The sequence below is a fragment of the Zalophus californianus genome, chromosome X, assembly GCF_009762305.2.
Source record: "Zalophus californianus isolate mZalCal1 chromosome X, mZalCal1.pri.v2, whole genome shotgun sequence".
NCBI classification, from domain to species: Eukaryota; Metazoa; Chordata; class Mammalia; order Carnivora; family Otariidae; genus Zalophus; species Zalophus californianus.
The window spans coordinates 4,445,016-4,463,231 of NC_045612.1; the positions used below are offsets into that span (position 1 = coordinate 4,445,016).

Consider the following 18,216-nt stretch of genomic DNA (forward strand, 5'->3'; position numbering starts at 1 on the left):
AAGCAAACAAACATCATGGATTTCAAAGAAGGTACAGTCTAGTTTAAATCAAACAATACTATAGCATATGGCAAACAAAATAACAGACACATAATATGCTCATACAACATAAAGCATACCATAGTAACCTAGTAAAGGGCAAAACCAAGCCAAAATACAAAGGCAGTTCATAGACACGTATTTTAAATGCAGTAAAGTACTCATATACTCTACAGAACTATTGCTCAGGGCTCAAGTCCACTAGTATTAACAAGCTTTCCACACACATGCACATGCACACATTACATGCTGGAGACATACATATACATATAATCTGCAAATTATTGCTAAATAAATGTTGTGCTTTATGAATCAATACCATATTAAAGGTTTCTAATTACATTATCAATGTTCTTCAAAGAAACAGCTAAAAGGTCACATATCTTTAAGTGTTTTCCAATCTCTTTAAAGGTATACTGTGCTTAATTTAACCTCTTCATAGAATCAATTCGTTTTTGAAACTTTAAAAATTGGACTTTTGGTTCAGCAGGTGATAAAAGAACATAAATGCTGAAGACGACAAGATGATAACCCCTTTTAAAAGTTGTATCAGCTCTCTGAGGCTGCAAATATTAAAATTTGGCATAGATATATTTTTTCTTCATGAAACTTTGGTTCCCATGACTATATTTCTTTAAAAGGCAACCAGTGAAGAAGTAGCAAAGCTTTACAAGAACTTACTATTTCTCACCTTTCATTTTTGTCAATATGGTAAAATAGCTACCTAATACATTGTCATGCTTTATCATCAGATTGAATTTACTACACAGTTGGTACTGCTACCATTCAAAGCAGGGTAATTTTTAAGATGCAATGGTTTTTGAAATTTCCATTTTTTTAAATACAAAGAAAATGAATCATTCTTTGATAAAATTTTTAAAAACAGAAAAATGAATGACTAAACAACAAAAAACTACACAGTACTTCAAAGTCCATGCAAATGGGAAGCCAAACACTGATATTTAACAATGTGAATCAGTGAAAGAAAGTGATTCCCACAAGTAAAAGGAAATGTGGTGAAAACAAGATTAAACAGAGATAAACCAACTGGGATAACAAGAATTTGATTTAACCTGCTTATTTTTGTACTACTTCATTGGCTTCAGTAAGATTAACCATTTTAAACTCAAGTCATTCTGTCAAAATCCACATTATTTTCATTGAATGGAAATAGGTTAATTTTCAACATCTGATACTCAGGTTCAAACGCATGCACGTTACCAATCTTTGTCTTGCTTTATGCATATTCTGAAATAAAGGGAAGGAAAGTCATGAGGAAAATATAAGCGACAATCCACTACTCATAACAGCTACATCTGTATTTTAAGAAATATTAAATGGAACTGATTCTGTTGAATTTATCCACAAGACTGGCACTTCTGCTCCTTAGATTCAGCATGCAAAAAGAAAGGTGACTTGAAATCTCACTTAGATAGGATGGACAGCAAATCACCACTTTGCTGGGGTTGTTAAATTCTTTAGCATGAGTTATGTGGTAGGCGAGGTGAAAAGAGGACTCTGCAGGCCTGGCCATAGGAGCCCCTGCCATGAATCTCCATTTGGTCAGAATTCATGTAGCCCAACAAAAGTCAGTACTGCACACTGGCAACAACTTGTGCATCCTGCCCTCACGCACACTGGCTCTCATCGCACATAAAAACACCGTGACAAATAAAGCGTCTCTAGTGAACACTTAAAGCTCTGACACAGCACAGCAAGTTGATCTGAGTGACTCATAAACCCAGTGAGAAGGTAAAGAACGCTAAATAGACTAAGTGTTCGATCAAGCACAGAGACACACAAGTAGGCGGTCCATGTGCCAAAAGCCACATATCCTTACCCTTATATCAGGCCTCCTGAAAACCTGTTAGTTAAAATACAGAACATCATCATCATGGACACATTACTATTGACCTGTGAAAGATGCTGTTAAGCTCACCAGCCCATCCCGATAGAACAAAATAATCCTCTAACTAAACCAACCAGATCAATCCTAACACATTTGCCCTCCAAGTTTTGTTCGCTATCAAATCAATCGTAACACATTTGTCCTGTAATTCTCAGGCAAGTCTCTGATTTGGAGAAACTTACTGCCCTTAGGCTAAGACAAACTACATTATTTTAAACACAAACCCCTTCTGTCAAGTACCATTATAAGCCATTGTGAACAGGCTGTGTATGAAAAGTTCAGTTGTGTGTCTGTTTGGAATACTGAATGCATTTTCCCCATAGAAACAATGATACAAAACGGCGGTTCTGCTCCCAAAGCAGCCCACAGAAACAAAACAAAAACGGAACCCAAAAACCACAAAGCCCCCACACATGACCCAGAGCACAGCTCAGCTGTTAGTGCTAATGGTATCACAAACCCTAGTTAGCTATAAATCTTAAGCTGGTTTCTATAGAAATTATATTTCCAGCTCGTACTCAGGACTCCAAAGTGAAACTCCCTGCTGTGGCCGCCCCCCTGGTGCCTGCCCCTCACCCTACTGCACAGGGAAGAGGCAGCTGCAGGTGGGAAGAGGTAGCTGGCTCTGCTGGGAGGGGAGGGGGGAAGCCAAGCTTTATTAACCCTCGCCCGTGACTTCTACTTGAACATGCAGTGTATGCATCGGGAAAGCTCTGGCTGGAGAAAATACCCAGAGAATGGATGGAAAGCGAGGAAGACTTGAATGTCTTGTTCCTCAATCCATATGTTCTATGGGAAACAGACCATTTAAAAAAAAAAACAAAAACAAAAACCAGTGAAGGTTCCAATTATTAGCTTTATAGGTTTTACTCAGGATAGATAAGATCATATGACTACACGGCTACTGACTTCAAAAAAACATCATTGCATCATCATTAAAATACCCACTGATGTAAAAAAAAGGTTCTGAATTAAGTGATGATACTGTAGCTCAGAGACCTAAAGCCCATAAATTCCTAAATATAGACTAAACTAAAAAACCTAAACCTGGCTTTTTTTTTTTTTTTTTTTTGCAGGAGGGGGCGATGGGTATGTTTATCCTCTTAATTGTGGTGATTAAGAGGTGTGTACCTATCAAAATGTATCAAGTTGTATACTTTAAATATGTGAATTACACCTGGAGAAAGTTATACAAAATCAGGAAAATACATACCTATGTTATTAAACAATGCAAAATGGGGCACAGATGGCAATACAAACTCAAAATAGAAGGTCTCCCCTCTCCGAGCATGTTCATTCCCTAGTGAATGGTTCTATGTGTATAGTGTGAGTAGCAGAGAGGAAAACTGAATTTTTTCCCAGACAAGCACCAAGATTTAAATTTGTATAAAAGTTTGCATTGGGGTTAAAACTCCCTTCCTCTGCTCTCAGGTTCCTTTCAAGACATCCTTTAGGGTGCTCCACACCAGAGAAGCGAGGGCTCCCGCTGACCATTTGTTCCTGGTAAGGGGGTCGGTGTGCTCTTCTTTGCCCCTCTGGGCACTCTGGGATCTGTGCGCCAGCACACTGGGAGGGCACGGCCTGGTCTCCCTGACCGGTGGCGAGTCGGCCTGCGTGAGCCCTGCCCCGAGTAAAGAGGCTGCAGGTGTCCACAGCTGCCTCTGGGCCCACCATGGCCTCACACCTAAGCCAGGCCCTCCAAGCCAGCTTTGATCAATTATCGTGGTCTAACTCTGTTTGGCTCCTGTCTTAATTCTTCATAAGGTAATAGCTGACACCACTAAACCTCCAACAGTGTGGAAGGACTTCAGGAAGTTTTCAACCGCGGCCAGTGCCAGTGATACAAATACCAGCAAGCACATGTGTTGAAGGTGTTGTGCTAGCCGCTTCACACGTGTCATCTCGGCCCTCCTGACCCAGCCACTGGGAAGGAGATACTGTTATCCCCCTGTGACAGATGAGGGAACCAAGGCAGCAGGAGGTGCCGTAACTCACCCAATGTCACATAGCCAGCAACAGCAGAGTGGGAATTCAAACCCAAGCTGGTTGGCTTTAGCACCCATGTTCTTACCCTCAATATGTCACCCCTCCCCACCCCAAACCTTTGCCCCTTCTGAAGGAGGTTGACAAAGGCCCTCAAGGCTTAATGCCCAGAATGTCCTGCTCCGCCCTCCTCACTCCTCTCATCACATCTTGTTTACACATCTATTTCAAGCCTCACCACAGTCGAACTTGAACTATATGTTTTGGTGTCTCTTTCCCCTACTAGGAATTCCGTGCAGCCCAGCCCCTTGCACGTAACAGGTGCTCACATCACGACTGTGGACGTGGATGGGTGTTCAGCGGTCAGACTGTGTTCCTCCAGTATTGGTTTGCACTACCACACACATTTGTGTAGACTGGGAGTGTACGGTAAATGAGGACCGTGTGCATTTCATGCATAGGCTGCCCTATTTAATACATTAAACCTCTGCTGTAACACCCATTATGCAGATGAGGACATTGAAGCTCAAGAAGGTTAAATAACTTGTTGGGCAGCTCGTCAATTACAGGACTGGGACTCAAGGCAAAGTGCTCCGAATCCAAAGTTTATGTTCTTTTTGATAAGCCACATTAGACAATTTTAAGTCATATAAGTATCAGTGTTTTATAAGTGACCTGTTTAGAACTTACGCATCTAAGAGGCTTCTTTTCAAGAAAAGACTGTGATACTGAAGTAAAAAACACCAATGTTTTCTATTTCAGGCGTGAAGCCTACAAATAAAGTAATTCTGCTGTAGCTATCAGAGCACTGCAAAATGAGTTAAAAAGAAGAGGTTTGTACCCTGCTCTGAAGAGTGAACTGTTGGCTCAGGAGATCATTCCTCTTGCTGTTGGTGTCTTAATAACCAGAATTCTACCCAGCTTGGTGGTCAATGGCTGGCCAGAGTCAGAGGCCGAGGGCAGGTGAAGACAAATCTTCACTAGTCATCAAAATATAACCCCAGTCTTTGGGAAACTAGCCACACCTGAATCTTGCCTGACCCCCTTTGTCAAACGTTAGCCTGCAACAGTCACTTTCCACTCTCTGAAGCCCTCCAGGAAAGGGGATGAAGGAGCCGTTCATGTTCAATTCCACCCTCGATGAAACAAGCTGGCCCCAACTGCCACTTAGGAAAGGGATATTTGTAACTCAGCTAGTAAACTGAGATCTGATAACTGCTGATATCCTTTCACTAACTAAATTCTACCATCTTTACTAGCATAACTTTCTGTTTCATTTAAATAATACTTCTGATATATCATGAGTTTTAGATGTATTAATCAAGATTTATTTTACACGCAATATAGAATCATTCAGCAGTCTGTAAAAATCCCGACTTTTCAAAAATTAAATTTTAATTTTGGGATAACTGTAGATTCACATGCAGTTGTAAGAAATAATAGAGATTCCACGTATCATGTCATTCAATCTCCCCAATGGCAGCATATTACAGAACTACAGAACGATGGCAGCACTGGGGAAACTGACACTGATACAATCAAGATGCAGAACAATCTCATCACCAGGAGGACCCCGACTGTCACCCTCCTATAGCCACATCAGCTTCCCTCGCAGTCCCTCCCCTTCTTAGCCCCTGGCAACCAGTAATCTGTTCGTGACTGTAATTTTGTTATTTGAAGACTGTTACATAAATGGAATCATACAGCATATGACGTTTGCTGAGTGGCGTTTTTGGCTCAGTGTTAATTCCCTTAAGACCCATCCCATTCTTTTCTCTGTCCCTTCTATTCTATTGAACCCATTCATTGAGGGTTTTTTTTTTTTTTTTAATTTTGGTTACTATATTTTTCAGTTTTAAAATTTCCATTTGGTTCTTCTTTATCTGTTTCTTTGCTGAAACTTTCCTATTTCTTTTCTCTCACTTCCTCTGTTTTCATTGTTTCAAGCATATTTGTAATTGTTTATTGGAGCAACTTTATGATGGCTTCTTTAAAATCATTTTCACAGAACTCTAACATCTGTCGTCTCAGTTCTGTCACCTATTGATTCTCTTTTTTCACACAGTTTGAGATCTTTCTGGTTCGTGGTATAACGAGTGATTTTCAATGGCAATCTGAACCTTCTGAGTACTAGTTATGAGAGTAGGGATCTTACTTAGACCTTCTGTTATAGCCGGCTTTCTCGGACACTACTGCAGCAGAAGTGGGGCTTCCACCTTGTTGCAGTCAGGTAGGGGTAGAAGTCCAGGTTCCCCACTCGGCCTCCATGGACACCAAGGGAAGGGGGATTCCTGGTTATTGCTGGATGGGGGCAACAGTTCCAGCTCCCCACTAGGCTGCTACGGATATCTCCCTGGCTGGCAGTGGCACGGATACCTTGTTACTGCCCCCGACACGGCCTCCACTGACGCCACAGCGGAGGCACAGCCTCCTTACCAACGGGCGGCCACGAAAGTCTGAGTCTCCACTAGGCTTCTTCCGACACCATCACCACCGCACGGGTTTGGTGTGCCTCATTAGATCCTGGCAAAGGAGGGGGGACATCTAGGCTCCCAACTTGGCCTTGCTGGCAGGGTGGGTGTGGGGCCACAACTTTTTCTGTGGCGTTTGGCTGGAGTACAGTGGGGAGTGCCTACAAGTTTTCGTTTTGCTAGGCTGTCCCTTTCCTGGTCCTTTGGCTTGAGAGAGGCTTTTATTGTCCATGCCTGTTGGCATTTCTGGGTTGCTGGCTTCTTCAGCAACAAGTCTAGGACATATGTGGCAGAAACAAAACCCAGGGACTCACCACCGTGTCATTCCTTGGGTCCTGAGATCCCTGACCAGTCTGCCTTCTACTTTTCAGGGCACTCTTATGTTTATTTTATAGCTGATGTCCAGGGTTTTGGGTTGTACTTAGCATGAACAATAGGCAAATGTACATTGGCTCCATCTTTCCAGAAGCAGAAGCCGAAATCTTGACAATTTTTTTTTTTAAGTTTTTATATTTCAGTTAGTTAACATACAGTGTAATATTCGTTTCAGGGGTAGAATGGAATGATTCATCACTTCTATACAATAGCCGGTGCCCATCACAAGTGCACTCCTTCATCGCCATCACCCATTTCACCCATCCCTGTGCCCACCTCCCTCAGCAACCCTCAGTGTGTTCTCTAGAGTGAAGAGTCTGTTTTATGGTTTGCCTCTCTTTTTCCCATGTTCATCTGTTTTCTTAAACTCCACATATGAGTGAAATCGCATGGTATGTCTTTCTTTGATTTATGAAATCTTGATATTTTTAAGAAATAATTCTTCCCAACAAGTAACCCTGGGAAATAGGATAGTGCTCTTCTAGTGCAGTGGTTACAAACAACTGGAGGCCTATTGCTCAAACAGGCAGTAGGAAGGTGTTTTTTAAATCGTTTTTAAGGGGACATGCTGCTCTCCATTGCCCCCTCTCATGTCTGCCTAGCTTGTAGACATTTGCATTTGCAAACTCTGATTTAATAAATAGATCATGAGGCCAAGTTATCAACAATGGATTATGGCCATGGATTCTGAAAGATCATGTTTGAGCTTCCTTTTTCATAGACTAGCACTCAATTTAAGAAACATTAACTAAAACCTAGCTCAAGCATAATGAAGCCTTTCCCATATATTGCATCTTACTTCCTGCCAAAGCCCTTCTGGAAATTTTTGTTTAGGATCCAGAATTTACTCACCATACTAAACTTGTTAAATGATTACACTTAGTAAAGGACCTCTCCATTTTCTCTTTTTTCTTTTGAATGCCTAAAGAAGAGATCTAGCTACTGTGCATACGTGGACAAGGGGAGGAGAAACAGAGGTGGTGATAGTGATGCTGATGTCACTTCCACTAACGACTCCTAAAAAGTCTTATTATATTTGTAACCGTATTACTTCATCTAATCTGTGGAACATTACATTCAGATCCTGTTCTTAAAATCTTTGATAAATTTGAGGGTGCCTGGGTGGCTCAGATGGTTAAGCATCTGCCTTCGGCTCAGGTCATGATCCCAGGGTTCTGGGATCGAGTCCCGCATCGGGCTCCCTGCTCTTTGGGAGCCTGCTTCTCCCTCTGCCTCTCTCTCTCTCTCTCTCTCTCTCTCTCTCTGTCTCTCATGAATGGATAAATAAAATCTTAAAAAAAAATCTTTGATAAATTTGAGAGAGAGACTTTTACTCTTCGTTAGCCCAGTAAAAGTGAAAAGCAACTGAGTTGAGTTGGTAGTGCAGGGTGGGGAGGGGGTCAAACAAAACATTTTATTACATTTCTAGTAGTCTTAATGATCAGGCAAACCTTCAGGATGACTTGTTATTAAAGCATACATTTATTAATTTAGTTGATCCACAATTCAACATAACAGCTATTTACCTTTTCAGCTGGGACAATGTTTCCCAAATTTCTGTCATTTCACACACCATCTCTACAAGTTTGGTTTGCTCTCTCTATACCGCCTATACTAATATTAGTATTTATCATTATATTCACTTTCAATCCACTCCTTTTTCATACTTTGCCTAGCTCTATACTATAACATCCATTAAAACACAAGTTCAATGTGCTACTTTTTCTAACAGATATTTAAAATAACTATAACTGTGAACATACGTCCACAGACATACCATCTAAATTTATCTCATGTGATAAAAGTGATATTCTTACCATAGTTTGGGTTATCTGACCCTGAGCCTATTGTCAATTTATGATACGAATAAATAATAAAACAACTGTTCTCAGAAACCTAACCTGAGTTGCTAATTATTCTGATTTGTAAGAATGTACCAGAAACATATGGTCCCATCACCAATTTCAAAAGCTATAAACCTAGGAAGCCTAGCGTTTCAGATTTTATTATACATAAGAAACATATGAGGCCCTTGGTTCCACACCTACAGAGATTCTGACTCACTGGCGGTGGGGAGGGGGAACCACTGAAGCTGCATTTTTGCAGACATCCTGGGGAGTGCTGAAGTGGGAAAACCCAAGCGCCACATTTTGAAAAGCAGTGGACAGGGCAGGGGGACAAAATTTTCAATGCACCCTAGCTTTTCAGTGGGATAGCGGTCCTGCTGAAAAACCCCAAGTCCAACTATGTGATATTAAGCAAGTCATCTGACATCTCCGAGCCTTGGTTTTCTCATCTGTTAAATGATCATAATAAAAGCTACCTCCTTTGGTTGTTTTAAGGCTGAAATGGATTATATGTCAAAAAGTATTACAAAGCCAACAAAAAAAAAGTATTAGAAAACCACAGAGCCCTATACGTGCTCGAGGGTTGATGAGGAGGATGTAGCACCACCCTCAGCAGCCTACAAGGAAAAAAACAATCCGCATTTCAAATCAAGATGCAAGTGCTCGGCTCCATAAACACCTGCTCCCATTTAATTACTGACATCAAGCTTAACCTATAATAAATTAACCCCCATATTGTGTGTGGGTTTCAAATAAGATATCTGCACAGTAAATAATCTGAAATCTGAAATATTACTGACTGATGACTACAAATTAGATCCTCAAGGAATTGTGTCTGGACCTTCAGGAAAAACCGCATGCAATGGTTCCCGTGCCAGGCGTATCCCAGAGTCCCATCTTGGGGGGCTCAGATTTTAAGAACTACTTTAGAAGCAGCATATAAAAAGTATCCTTGTGGTTTAGGAACATTTTACATTTTTATTATTTAAAAAACTCTCTTCTTAAAGAAAAAACTCCTGAATTATAAATTTAACTCTGACTACAGGGCAAATATAACAAAGACGATTAGAAAACATGTTCTCTTACAATCATTCATCAAAAGCTTTAGCTATGGTCTGATGTAGGCACCTAAAATTCAATTTACAAAATATAGAAAAGCCCTATTTTTTTTTCAGAATGCCATCTGTTAAACCATTCCAGCATGAGCTAATTCTGCTGCACAGAATTTGTAAATAGACTAAAATCAAAAAAACGTAGTTGCTTCGTGTTAAAGCACAGATTCAGTCTGATCTATTAATGTAGAGGTTAGAAAGCTATGCACACAGTCAACATTCAGTCTTTTCTAGAACCCACACAACACTAACAAATATTCAAGCATAATGAAAACATTACAGTTAACTCCTAGTTGTCTGGAAAGAAAATCATTCCAAGGCCTGAGAGCTATTCTCTGCTAACATGGGTTCTTGAGCCTCTCTACTCAGTGGGGCAGTTTCTCAGCTAAGACGGGGCAACAGGGCTACTGGGACTGGTGGGGGTGGCAGCTGCTCAGCCACCAGCCACTCGGGCACCAGGGATGCAGCATATGCTCCTCCCACCTGCCAGGAACCCCAGCTGCTCCTACGTGGACAAACATGAAAACCAGACAGCAGGGAAACCTATTGAGAGTGACATACTGCCACTCTTCTGGCTGAGCAGATTATCCAATTTCTACTAATCCAAAGCCCTGCTTTCCTCTGGTAGGCCTAATCAACAGCATCGGATGGCTTGGATGAAGTACAGCATGATAGCCAAATTTCAATTATATGGCCTCTTGAGTCAGTTTCTGCACTTGGTGTGTTATGAGATAGAGAGGAGAGGAACGGAGGCCAGAGCCCTTAAGCAAGGAGCATGTATTAAAAATTAATTAGGATCTTTATTGTAGTTCTTGAACTGTTTGTAAGACTTGGTGCCTGGCAAGGACCATGATTTTGAGAGACTCTTGACTGAGGGTAGTCTGGGATACTAAATGTAGTTCGCCCATACTTGTGAAAATCAATTATCTTTTACAAGCAGGCACAGGTAACTATAAAAAACTGAAACCTCAATTCAAGCAAATGCTACTACTGCAATGTAAGCATGGTTTAATAGTTTGTTGACATTAAAACAAGGTTAGTCTTAGCCTTAACAAAGATGGAGCGCATAAGTTTGTGATTTTTTTAACTGATTCAACAAGTATTTACTGAGCACCTGTAATATTCCAAAACTGTGCTGGGGAAGCAGTGGTGAGTAAAAGAGCCCCAGTCTCTGCTGACAAGGAGCTTATCACTCTCAACTTTAGAATAAACAGAGAATACAAATTAAGGACCAAAAAATGAGGCTGCCCATACAATATTCTGGAGTTCTGCAACTTTTTGCATTGTAGTATCCCATGTTAATGCTGAATACCCACAGGTAGTACCTAAGTACAGACACAAATTGTGAAGCTGGGAAATACTATCAGACATTTTCTGAAGTTCAGGATATGATCAAAGAAAATACAGGCATTTATTATAATAAAATGTAAAAATACAATATGTAATATAATAAAATAAATAATAAAACGGAACCGGATTTTTTTAAAAAAGGATCATAATCTAAAGACAGATTTTCCTCTCAATTACAAAACCATGAGTACATATACTAGATTCTGGTAAAAATTCTCCTCTAAAGTTCAGACCCAACAGAAAATCTTTCACCCTTGTTCCCAAGCAAATGTTTGTTGAGCATCAAGGGGCCAAAGTCTCACTCAAATTAAAAATGCAAAGCTGCTTGGGGCGCCTGGGTGGCTCAGTTGGTTAAGTGGCCAACTCTTGGTTTCTGCTCAGGTCTTGATCTTGGGGTCGTGGGATCGAACCCCACGCTGGACTCCATGCTCAGCACGGAGTCTGCTTCACATTCTTTCCCTTTCCTCTCCCTCTCCCTCTGCTCTTCCCTCCCCCTCTGCTCCTGCCCCCCACCCCCAGCCCACACGCATATGTGTGCTCTCTCTCCTCTAAAATAACTAAACAAAATCTTTAAAGAAATGCAAAGCTTCTTGGTACATTAAAAATGAATTAAGGACTCAATGCTGCTTACCTTGTAGTCTCTGGATACATTTTCGGATGTCACTGAACCTGAAATCTGACTAGAAATTGTAGCAGCTATAAGCTGTTTACACCATTCAACATGTGATCCTGTAGGACTAAAAGAAATAGTGTGATTAAAATATTTTAAGACGTCAGCTCTCAGTGAAAAAAATGAGCACTGACTAGGGATATATGTACATTTCTTTTTTTTTTTTTTTTTTAAGAAAACAAACTTTTATTAGACTATTTGGTTACCTTTACATTTAATATAAGAACTGAAATACTGACTGACAACCAGGAAGTAAGATTAGGTTCCAGGCTGATTTTAAATGAATCAACCAATTTTTTTTTTAATGTTTAAGAGTCTAGGCATTAGACAGTTACGCATGTTATTCTGTTTCATTTAATGGAATTTCACTATATTACAACTATATGGAGTGAATATTCTTAATGTAATATACATGGAATGTTAATTCTAAAGTGAAATATTTATCTTATAGCATGTTTTTCAAATAGACTTTTAATGGAACAGCTGATTGTGTGAGTTTAAAAAGACCAGACTAGACAAATGACGTCCTGCATGTAGTAATAATGCTACCTTACATTTCTGTAAGTGCACTGACAACTTACAAAGGCTCTTCCGGTCTGTTATGATATCAGAGCTTCACAACCACAGTGTGATAAGAAGGCAGATCAGGGACTAGCCAACATGTTTCTGAGATGAGAAAACAGGCACCAGAGGTGACACGCCCAATCAGAATGTGGCGGGCCAGCCTCCAGCCCCACTGAGGCTGTCCTTCCAGGACACGACATAACCAATAGTGACCACCTCATGGAACCGGAAGGCAAAACAGTCACGGAACTGCCTTAGACGAGAACACAGTCCTGCAAGGAAAATGGCATCTTCCACTTGCACGGTGCTCTCAAATGTCACCACATTTCCACACACAGCCTCACCCGAGCCTCACGGTGACCCATCTTACAGATGAGAAAAGTGAGGCTCCAGCATTTGACGAAGGTCACATGACTGGTAAGTGGTCAGGCTGTGCCCACCTGACCTAAAGGAAAAAGAAGCAGACTAGGCAGTGAGGGAATTAAGAATTGCCCTCAAGGGGCCAGGCTCCTCACCAAAGTACTGAAGGAATCAGGCAAAGGGCAAAAGATGCTCATTAAAGTTTACCCTGCAGGTAGCTTTCACTGTAAAGAATGTTCCAGACCTATAAAAATCTCATCACTAATTAAATCCACACTCATACATTGGAAAGACTGAAAAAAGTGGAATCCCTAGGCAGTATGTAAAACAACCCAAACAGTAAAATGAAGATATTTGATGTTCTCTACTAGATGTGATCTAAATTTCTGCCTCTGATCAAGATAGCCCAGTGGTGAGCCACGGAGCTGAAAACATAAGTAAAAAACATGCCCTGAATGAGCAGAAGACATTCCTATCATATGTCATATGGGCATTCCTATCATACGTCATTAAATCTATTTACTACAATTTCTAACTGAGAGGAAAAGAGGGAAAGGGGAGGGATTTTAGTTTCTTTTTTAAAAGCTAAGTCCCCTTTATTGCTGGCTATATCATACTTTTCTTGTCACGCTGCCTTCTTCCCTGCCAGCACCCACTCCTGATTGCAAATCTAACAGCAGGAACCTGCCTGGTCACCCACTGTTGTTACCATCTGCCCAGCATCCCTTCCTCCTCCTTCTGATAAGGGCACTTCTCTGCTGGGGGGAACTGTCCTTCCCCACGTCACAGGATTCTGGGGGCGGGGAACAGAGTGGGACTGATACCTTGCTCCTCCTGAGCCCACTTGTAGGGAGGTGACCCGGACCAGGCCAGTCCCAGGCTTTCCTCTTGGATCCCAAGCTGCGTAGATCCACCCCCAGCACTGCTACAGGCCACTCCCCCCCCACCCCCACCCCCTTGAGGAACCCACAGATATAAAAAATGGGACAAGAAAAAAACAAGAGATGAGGAGCCCCGACAATGCTGTGTGCGACTCTGGCTCCAATCGTGCCCGTGGCCATCCTTCCTCGTCTGCAGCAGTCACGTGCGCCAAGACATTTCCTTTTTGGCTTAAGCTAGAATGAGTTGTGTTTTTTGTCACTTGCACCCAGAAGTGTCCTGGCCAACACAGTCACAAACAGCATGGTATAGTGGGCTGGTAGATAGGAGGCTTGGATCCGAGTCTTGTTTCTGTCACCAGCTAGCTCTGTGACCTTGAGCAAGCCACATCCTCTTGCAGGACCGCAGCTTTGTCGTCATGAAGTACAGTATTCAGGAGAGAAGGGAGGGCTCCTCAGTCCGTGGGGCAAGGCTGAACCCCGCCTGTAGAGCCAGGTTCCACTCTAGGAGTCACTCTTCAGAGAAGAGTATGAATCAGAGCCTGTCACAATGACAGATCACAGAAGGCAGGCCAGGTTCCCCCTGTGCAATCTCCTGCCACCCTCCTCGTATTAAGAACCACCTGCAGCCTGGAGGAGGCCAGCTTTGTTTCTCCAACCTAGATTCTCCTGATCTGAATGCCCACGATCCAAGGAGACATCTGTACTAGTTGGTCCTGAGACCTTGCCAACTCGACCTGTCGAAACCGGCATCGGGGGCTCAGCCTGCAACCCACTCTCCCACCCCTGTGTTTCCTAGGTCAGGGAAGAGCACAGCCAGTTACCCAGGTACACCATGCCCGGAAGCTGGGGTCGACCTTGGAACCCGCCCGCCACTTCATTTCACTCTCACATCTGAATGTTCACCAGGCCACATCACTCTTACTGGCTAGTATCCTGAGAATGCACCTTGCTCAGTTCCTAATGCAACTCCCTTTTCCAGACACCCATCATTCTTCTGTGTTCTCCTGCCTCCTGAATTTAGGCCCCATCTCTAGGCCAATGACTCCCAAATTTAGGTCTCCAGCCCAGACACACCTCCACCCCTGAACTCCAGGCCCATATAAACCAACTGCCTCTTTGACCTCTGCTCTGGGATATACAACTAGCATCTCAGAACTGATATGTCTGAAGCTGAAAGCCTGCTAATTTCCTAACCACGTTCCATTCAGAGGCCTCTTCATCTCAGCAACACCATCTTCCCACAAGCCAAAAATCTTGGCATCTTGATTCTTCTCTCCTACCCAACAACCAATCGTCAGCAAAAAGTATTGGCTCTACCCTGCAGGTTTTCTTCAAATTATATCTACAATCTGACCACTTCTCCCTTCCTCTGCCCAACTGCTCTGTCTAGGCCACCCATCCTCTCTCATTTGGATGACTGCAATAGTTTCCTACCTGCTGGTCTCTCTGCTTCAACCCCTTTCACTTGCAGTCTGTTGTCCACAGAGCAGCTACAGGGAGCTTACTGAAATCTACACCAGGGTATGCCACTCGTTCGCTCCAAAAGCCCCAGTGGCTCCCCATAATTCTCCACCTTCTGCCCCTGTGACCTCTCTGACCTCAACCCTTACTCCTCTCTCCCTAGCTCCCTCTCCACTAAGTGCCACTGGTCTCCTTGCTGATCCCTGCACACTTTGCACACTCCCACCCGGGGTGCACAGGCCTCTGCCTGGAATGCTGTCGCCCTCAATGTCTGTATGACTGGATCCCTCCCTTCTTTGGGGGGAGTACTCGAATGTCACCTTTCTCAGCCAGGCTATCCCTGACCATCCTATGTAAAATTCCAATTCACCCCCAAACTGCAGGCCCCCAACACCTCATATCCCCCTCCCAACTTACTTTTTCCCTGGCACCCGTCACCACCTAGCAGAGAATACAGTTTACTTGTTTTTTGTCTACCTCTGTCACCAAACATATTCTCCACCAGGGCAGTGATTTGTGTGTGTCCGTTCCCTGCCAAATCCTCCGGCCCCCCACAGTGCCTGACACAGAGCAGGCGCTCATATATAAATGAGCAAGTGATTAGCATTTCCATAACCTACTCAATAAGACTCCCCGCCTCCAGTCCATTCACCACACCAATGCAGAACAAACGTTCTCAAACATCAATCCCATCCTGTAGCTTACAAAAGGAAATCCTTTTGTGGTCCCTATAGCTAAGGGTGACCATATAATTTCCCATCCAAACCAAGACACTACTGTGAGTTGACCGAGGATGCACCGGGTCCACCAGTAAACCAGCACCATCCTGGGCAAAAGAGACCACCTGGCCCAACCTACTTGTAGCTACAGGTAGTTGTTAAAAGTGCAGAATTCCAGGCTCTACCCCAGAGGGGGACAGACTAGACTTAGGGTGGGACCCAAGAATCTGCACTTGGATTCAGCACTGGAGGTGACTCCTATGCAGGTTACACAGAACCATGCCCCGAGAAGCACGGCACAGAAGATAAAGGCACAATTCCCTAGGAAGGCACCCAAGCCCCTTCAAGATCCGGCCCCTGCCTTCCACACATCTTCTGTCTTACCAGTTCCCCACGTCCAGCACTGCCTGCACGGCCTGCGCCACTGCACATTCCACTCCCGTGGCCAAAAAGTCCTCCCCACCCTGTCCCCTGGCTAACTTCTCATTCCTCCCCATTCAATTCAAATGTCAGCTTCCTCAGAAGGCCTCCTTCCCTTAACTGCCCGTAATCCCCACCCCCACCCCCCACTAAAAACAAATCAAGCACCCCACCTCCATGTGCTCACAGCGCAGCGGATCACAACTGAGTCTGCAGAGGTTTCTTGAAAAATACTACCTCCTGGCCCTCGCCCGGAACTTCCTGAATCAGAAGCCTTAGGAGTGGGGCCTGGTCACCTGGAGTACTTAAAAAAGCTTCTCAGATGATGCCCATGCACGCCCCATCCACAGTACTTCTGTGTGTACCTCTACCCTAGCACTCAGCACATTCTATTTACATTGCTGGTTTGTTCGTATTCTTCACTAGATGGTAAGCCAGAGAGCAAAAGCCATCTTGTATTATTCTCTAACTCTCCAAGCCCTCGTACGTTGTAGAGTATCTGCAAATGAGTGGAATCCTGACCATTCCAAGTACTATCTTAGCTGTGATTAGTTCTTAGGGAAGCTGACCACTTGAGTGATTAAGTTGCAAAAATACACTGCAATTACACTAGGGTAGAAACAAAAGGAGTGTTTCTTGTTATTCCTATGCTTCGGGAAACTCCCAAAAGTTCAGCTCTCTGTTATGACTAACACGGGCAAGAACGAGCATCTGAAACTGACCAAACTGCCTTACCACTCTCTCTTGCCTAACTGCACTCTCGTGTCAGCGAAATGGCCAAGATGTGGGAAAACTGGATATTCCGGGCTACGGGATAACCAACCCATCGCTTGTCCTCGGAGCCTTAGGGTGGCCCTTCCAGTTGGACATGGTCGGTTTCTACTTCTGATTTATACTGGCTCTGCAACCGCCTAAGAAGCAGTAGTAGGCTTACGTGTTCACGAAAACAATGAACCGGGTTCCTTCAAAAGTGTGAAAGACTGAAATAAACGATTGTGTGTTCTTGCATCAGGAGCAGTTTGGAAGTTTTCCATCCCAGCTTTCCAAATCAGGGTAACTTTGCCTCCACCTGCACCGGCTCCAACACCCACGGGGTTGCGTCCTCCAGTCCCCACTTCCAACCCCAACATCAAAGACCCCCAAGCAGCAGCGGCGGCGGGATTTTGGTCTTCCAACCCCGGGAGGGAAGGCCACGGTAAATGAGGGCAGCCCGAGTGAAATTTCCTCCCAAAGGCTCCGTGGCCGCGGCAAGGCCAGCGAGGCGCCTGCCAAGGCGCGGCGGGAAGACGCATTGATAAGACTTGACAGCTGCGAAGCCCCTCAGGGGCGCAAGTAGCCCCAGCCCGCGAGGCGGAAGTGAGCCAGGTGCGCGGCCCCGGGAGGTGGGGGCAGGGGCCGGGGTCTCGGGGAGCGCGCGCGGGGAGGGGGGGGTACCCGGCAGGGCACGGAGGGGGGCACGCCCGGCCTTGGCCGGCGCGGCGCGCGAGGCCTTCGGGGGTCGGGGCGCGGGGACCGCGGCGGCCCGGGTCCCGCTTACCTGTCCAGAGTCTCCACGCTGGGCTGCCGGGAGCCGGCGGCAGGGCCCCCAGCGCCCCGAGGGGGCCTCCTGCCGCCCGCCGGGCCCGGACCCGGGCCCCCGCCGCCCTCGCTGCCAGCCGCCGCCGCCGCCGCTGCCGCCGCCGCCGCCGCCGCCGCCACCGGCCTGTCCATGGCGCGCCGGGCCCGCCGCCGCGGGTAAGCCGCAGCGAGAGGGGAGCGGCGCCCGGAAGGGCCCGCCCCGCGCCGTGCCGCGCCGCCCGCCGGCTCAGGCGGCCGCCGCCATTAGCTGTCACCTGGCGGCCCCGCGCTACCCACAAGGCCGCGCGCGGGGCCGGGGGCGGGGAGCGGCGCGCGGGGCTGGCCGCGCCCCCGGCCGCGGAGCCCCACCTGGGCCCAAGCCGCCCGCGCCGGGAGCCCGCGACGGCCCGCGTCCCCCGGGTGCGCGCGGGAACGCGCCCCGAGTGGCCGGGGAGGAGGTGCCGGGCTGCAAAAACGGTGGGGGACGTTCAGGAATTA

At 45.1% G+C, this 18,216-nt stretch overlaps 1 protein-coding gene across 7 annotated transcripts in view; it reads right to left on the minus strand.

The window, feature by feature from the left end:
- Window positions 1-17,849, minus strand: part of MTMR1 (myotubularin related protein 1) — a 62,274-nt gene extending 44,425 nt beyond the window's left edge. For 2 of the 7 annotated variants that reach the window (XM_027607958.1, XM_027607954.1), the window contains exons 1-3: window positions 17,699-17,838; window positions 11,718-11,823; window positions 1,880-1,903 (exon numbers count right to left, since the gene is read on the minus strand). Coding sequence is in view for 1 of the 7 variants with exons in the window: in XM_027607952.1 (XP_027463753.1) it covers window positions 1,261-1,284 (24 nt within the window). In the remaining 6 variants the exon portion in view is untranslated. Of the gene's footprint in view, window positions 1-1,260; window positions 1,288-1,879; window positions 1,904-11,717; window positions 11,824-17,698 lie in introns of those variants that run through there. The other 5 variants (XM_027607957.1, XM_027607955.1, XM_027607952.1 and 2 more) reach the window with 4 other exon arrangements.
- Window positions 17,850-18,216: the final 367 nt, after the last annotated feature.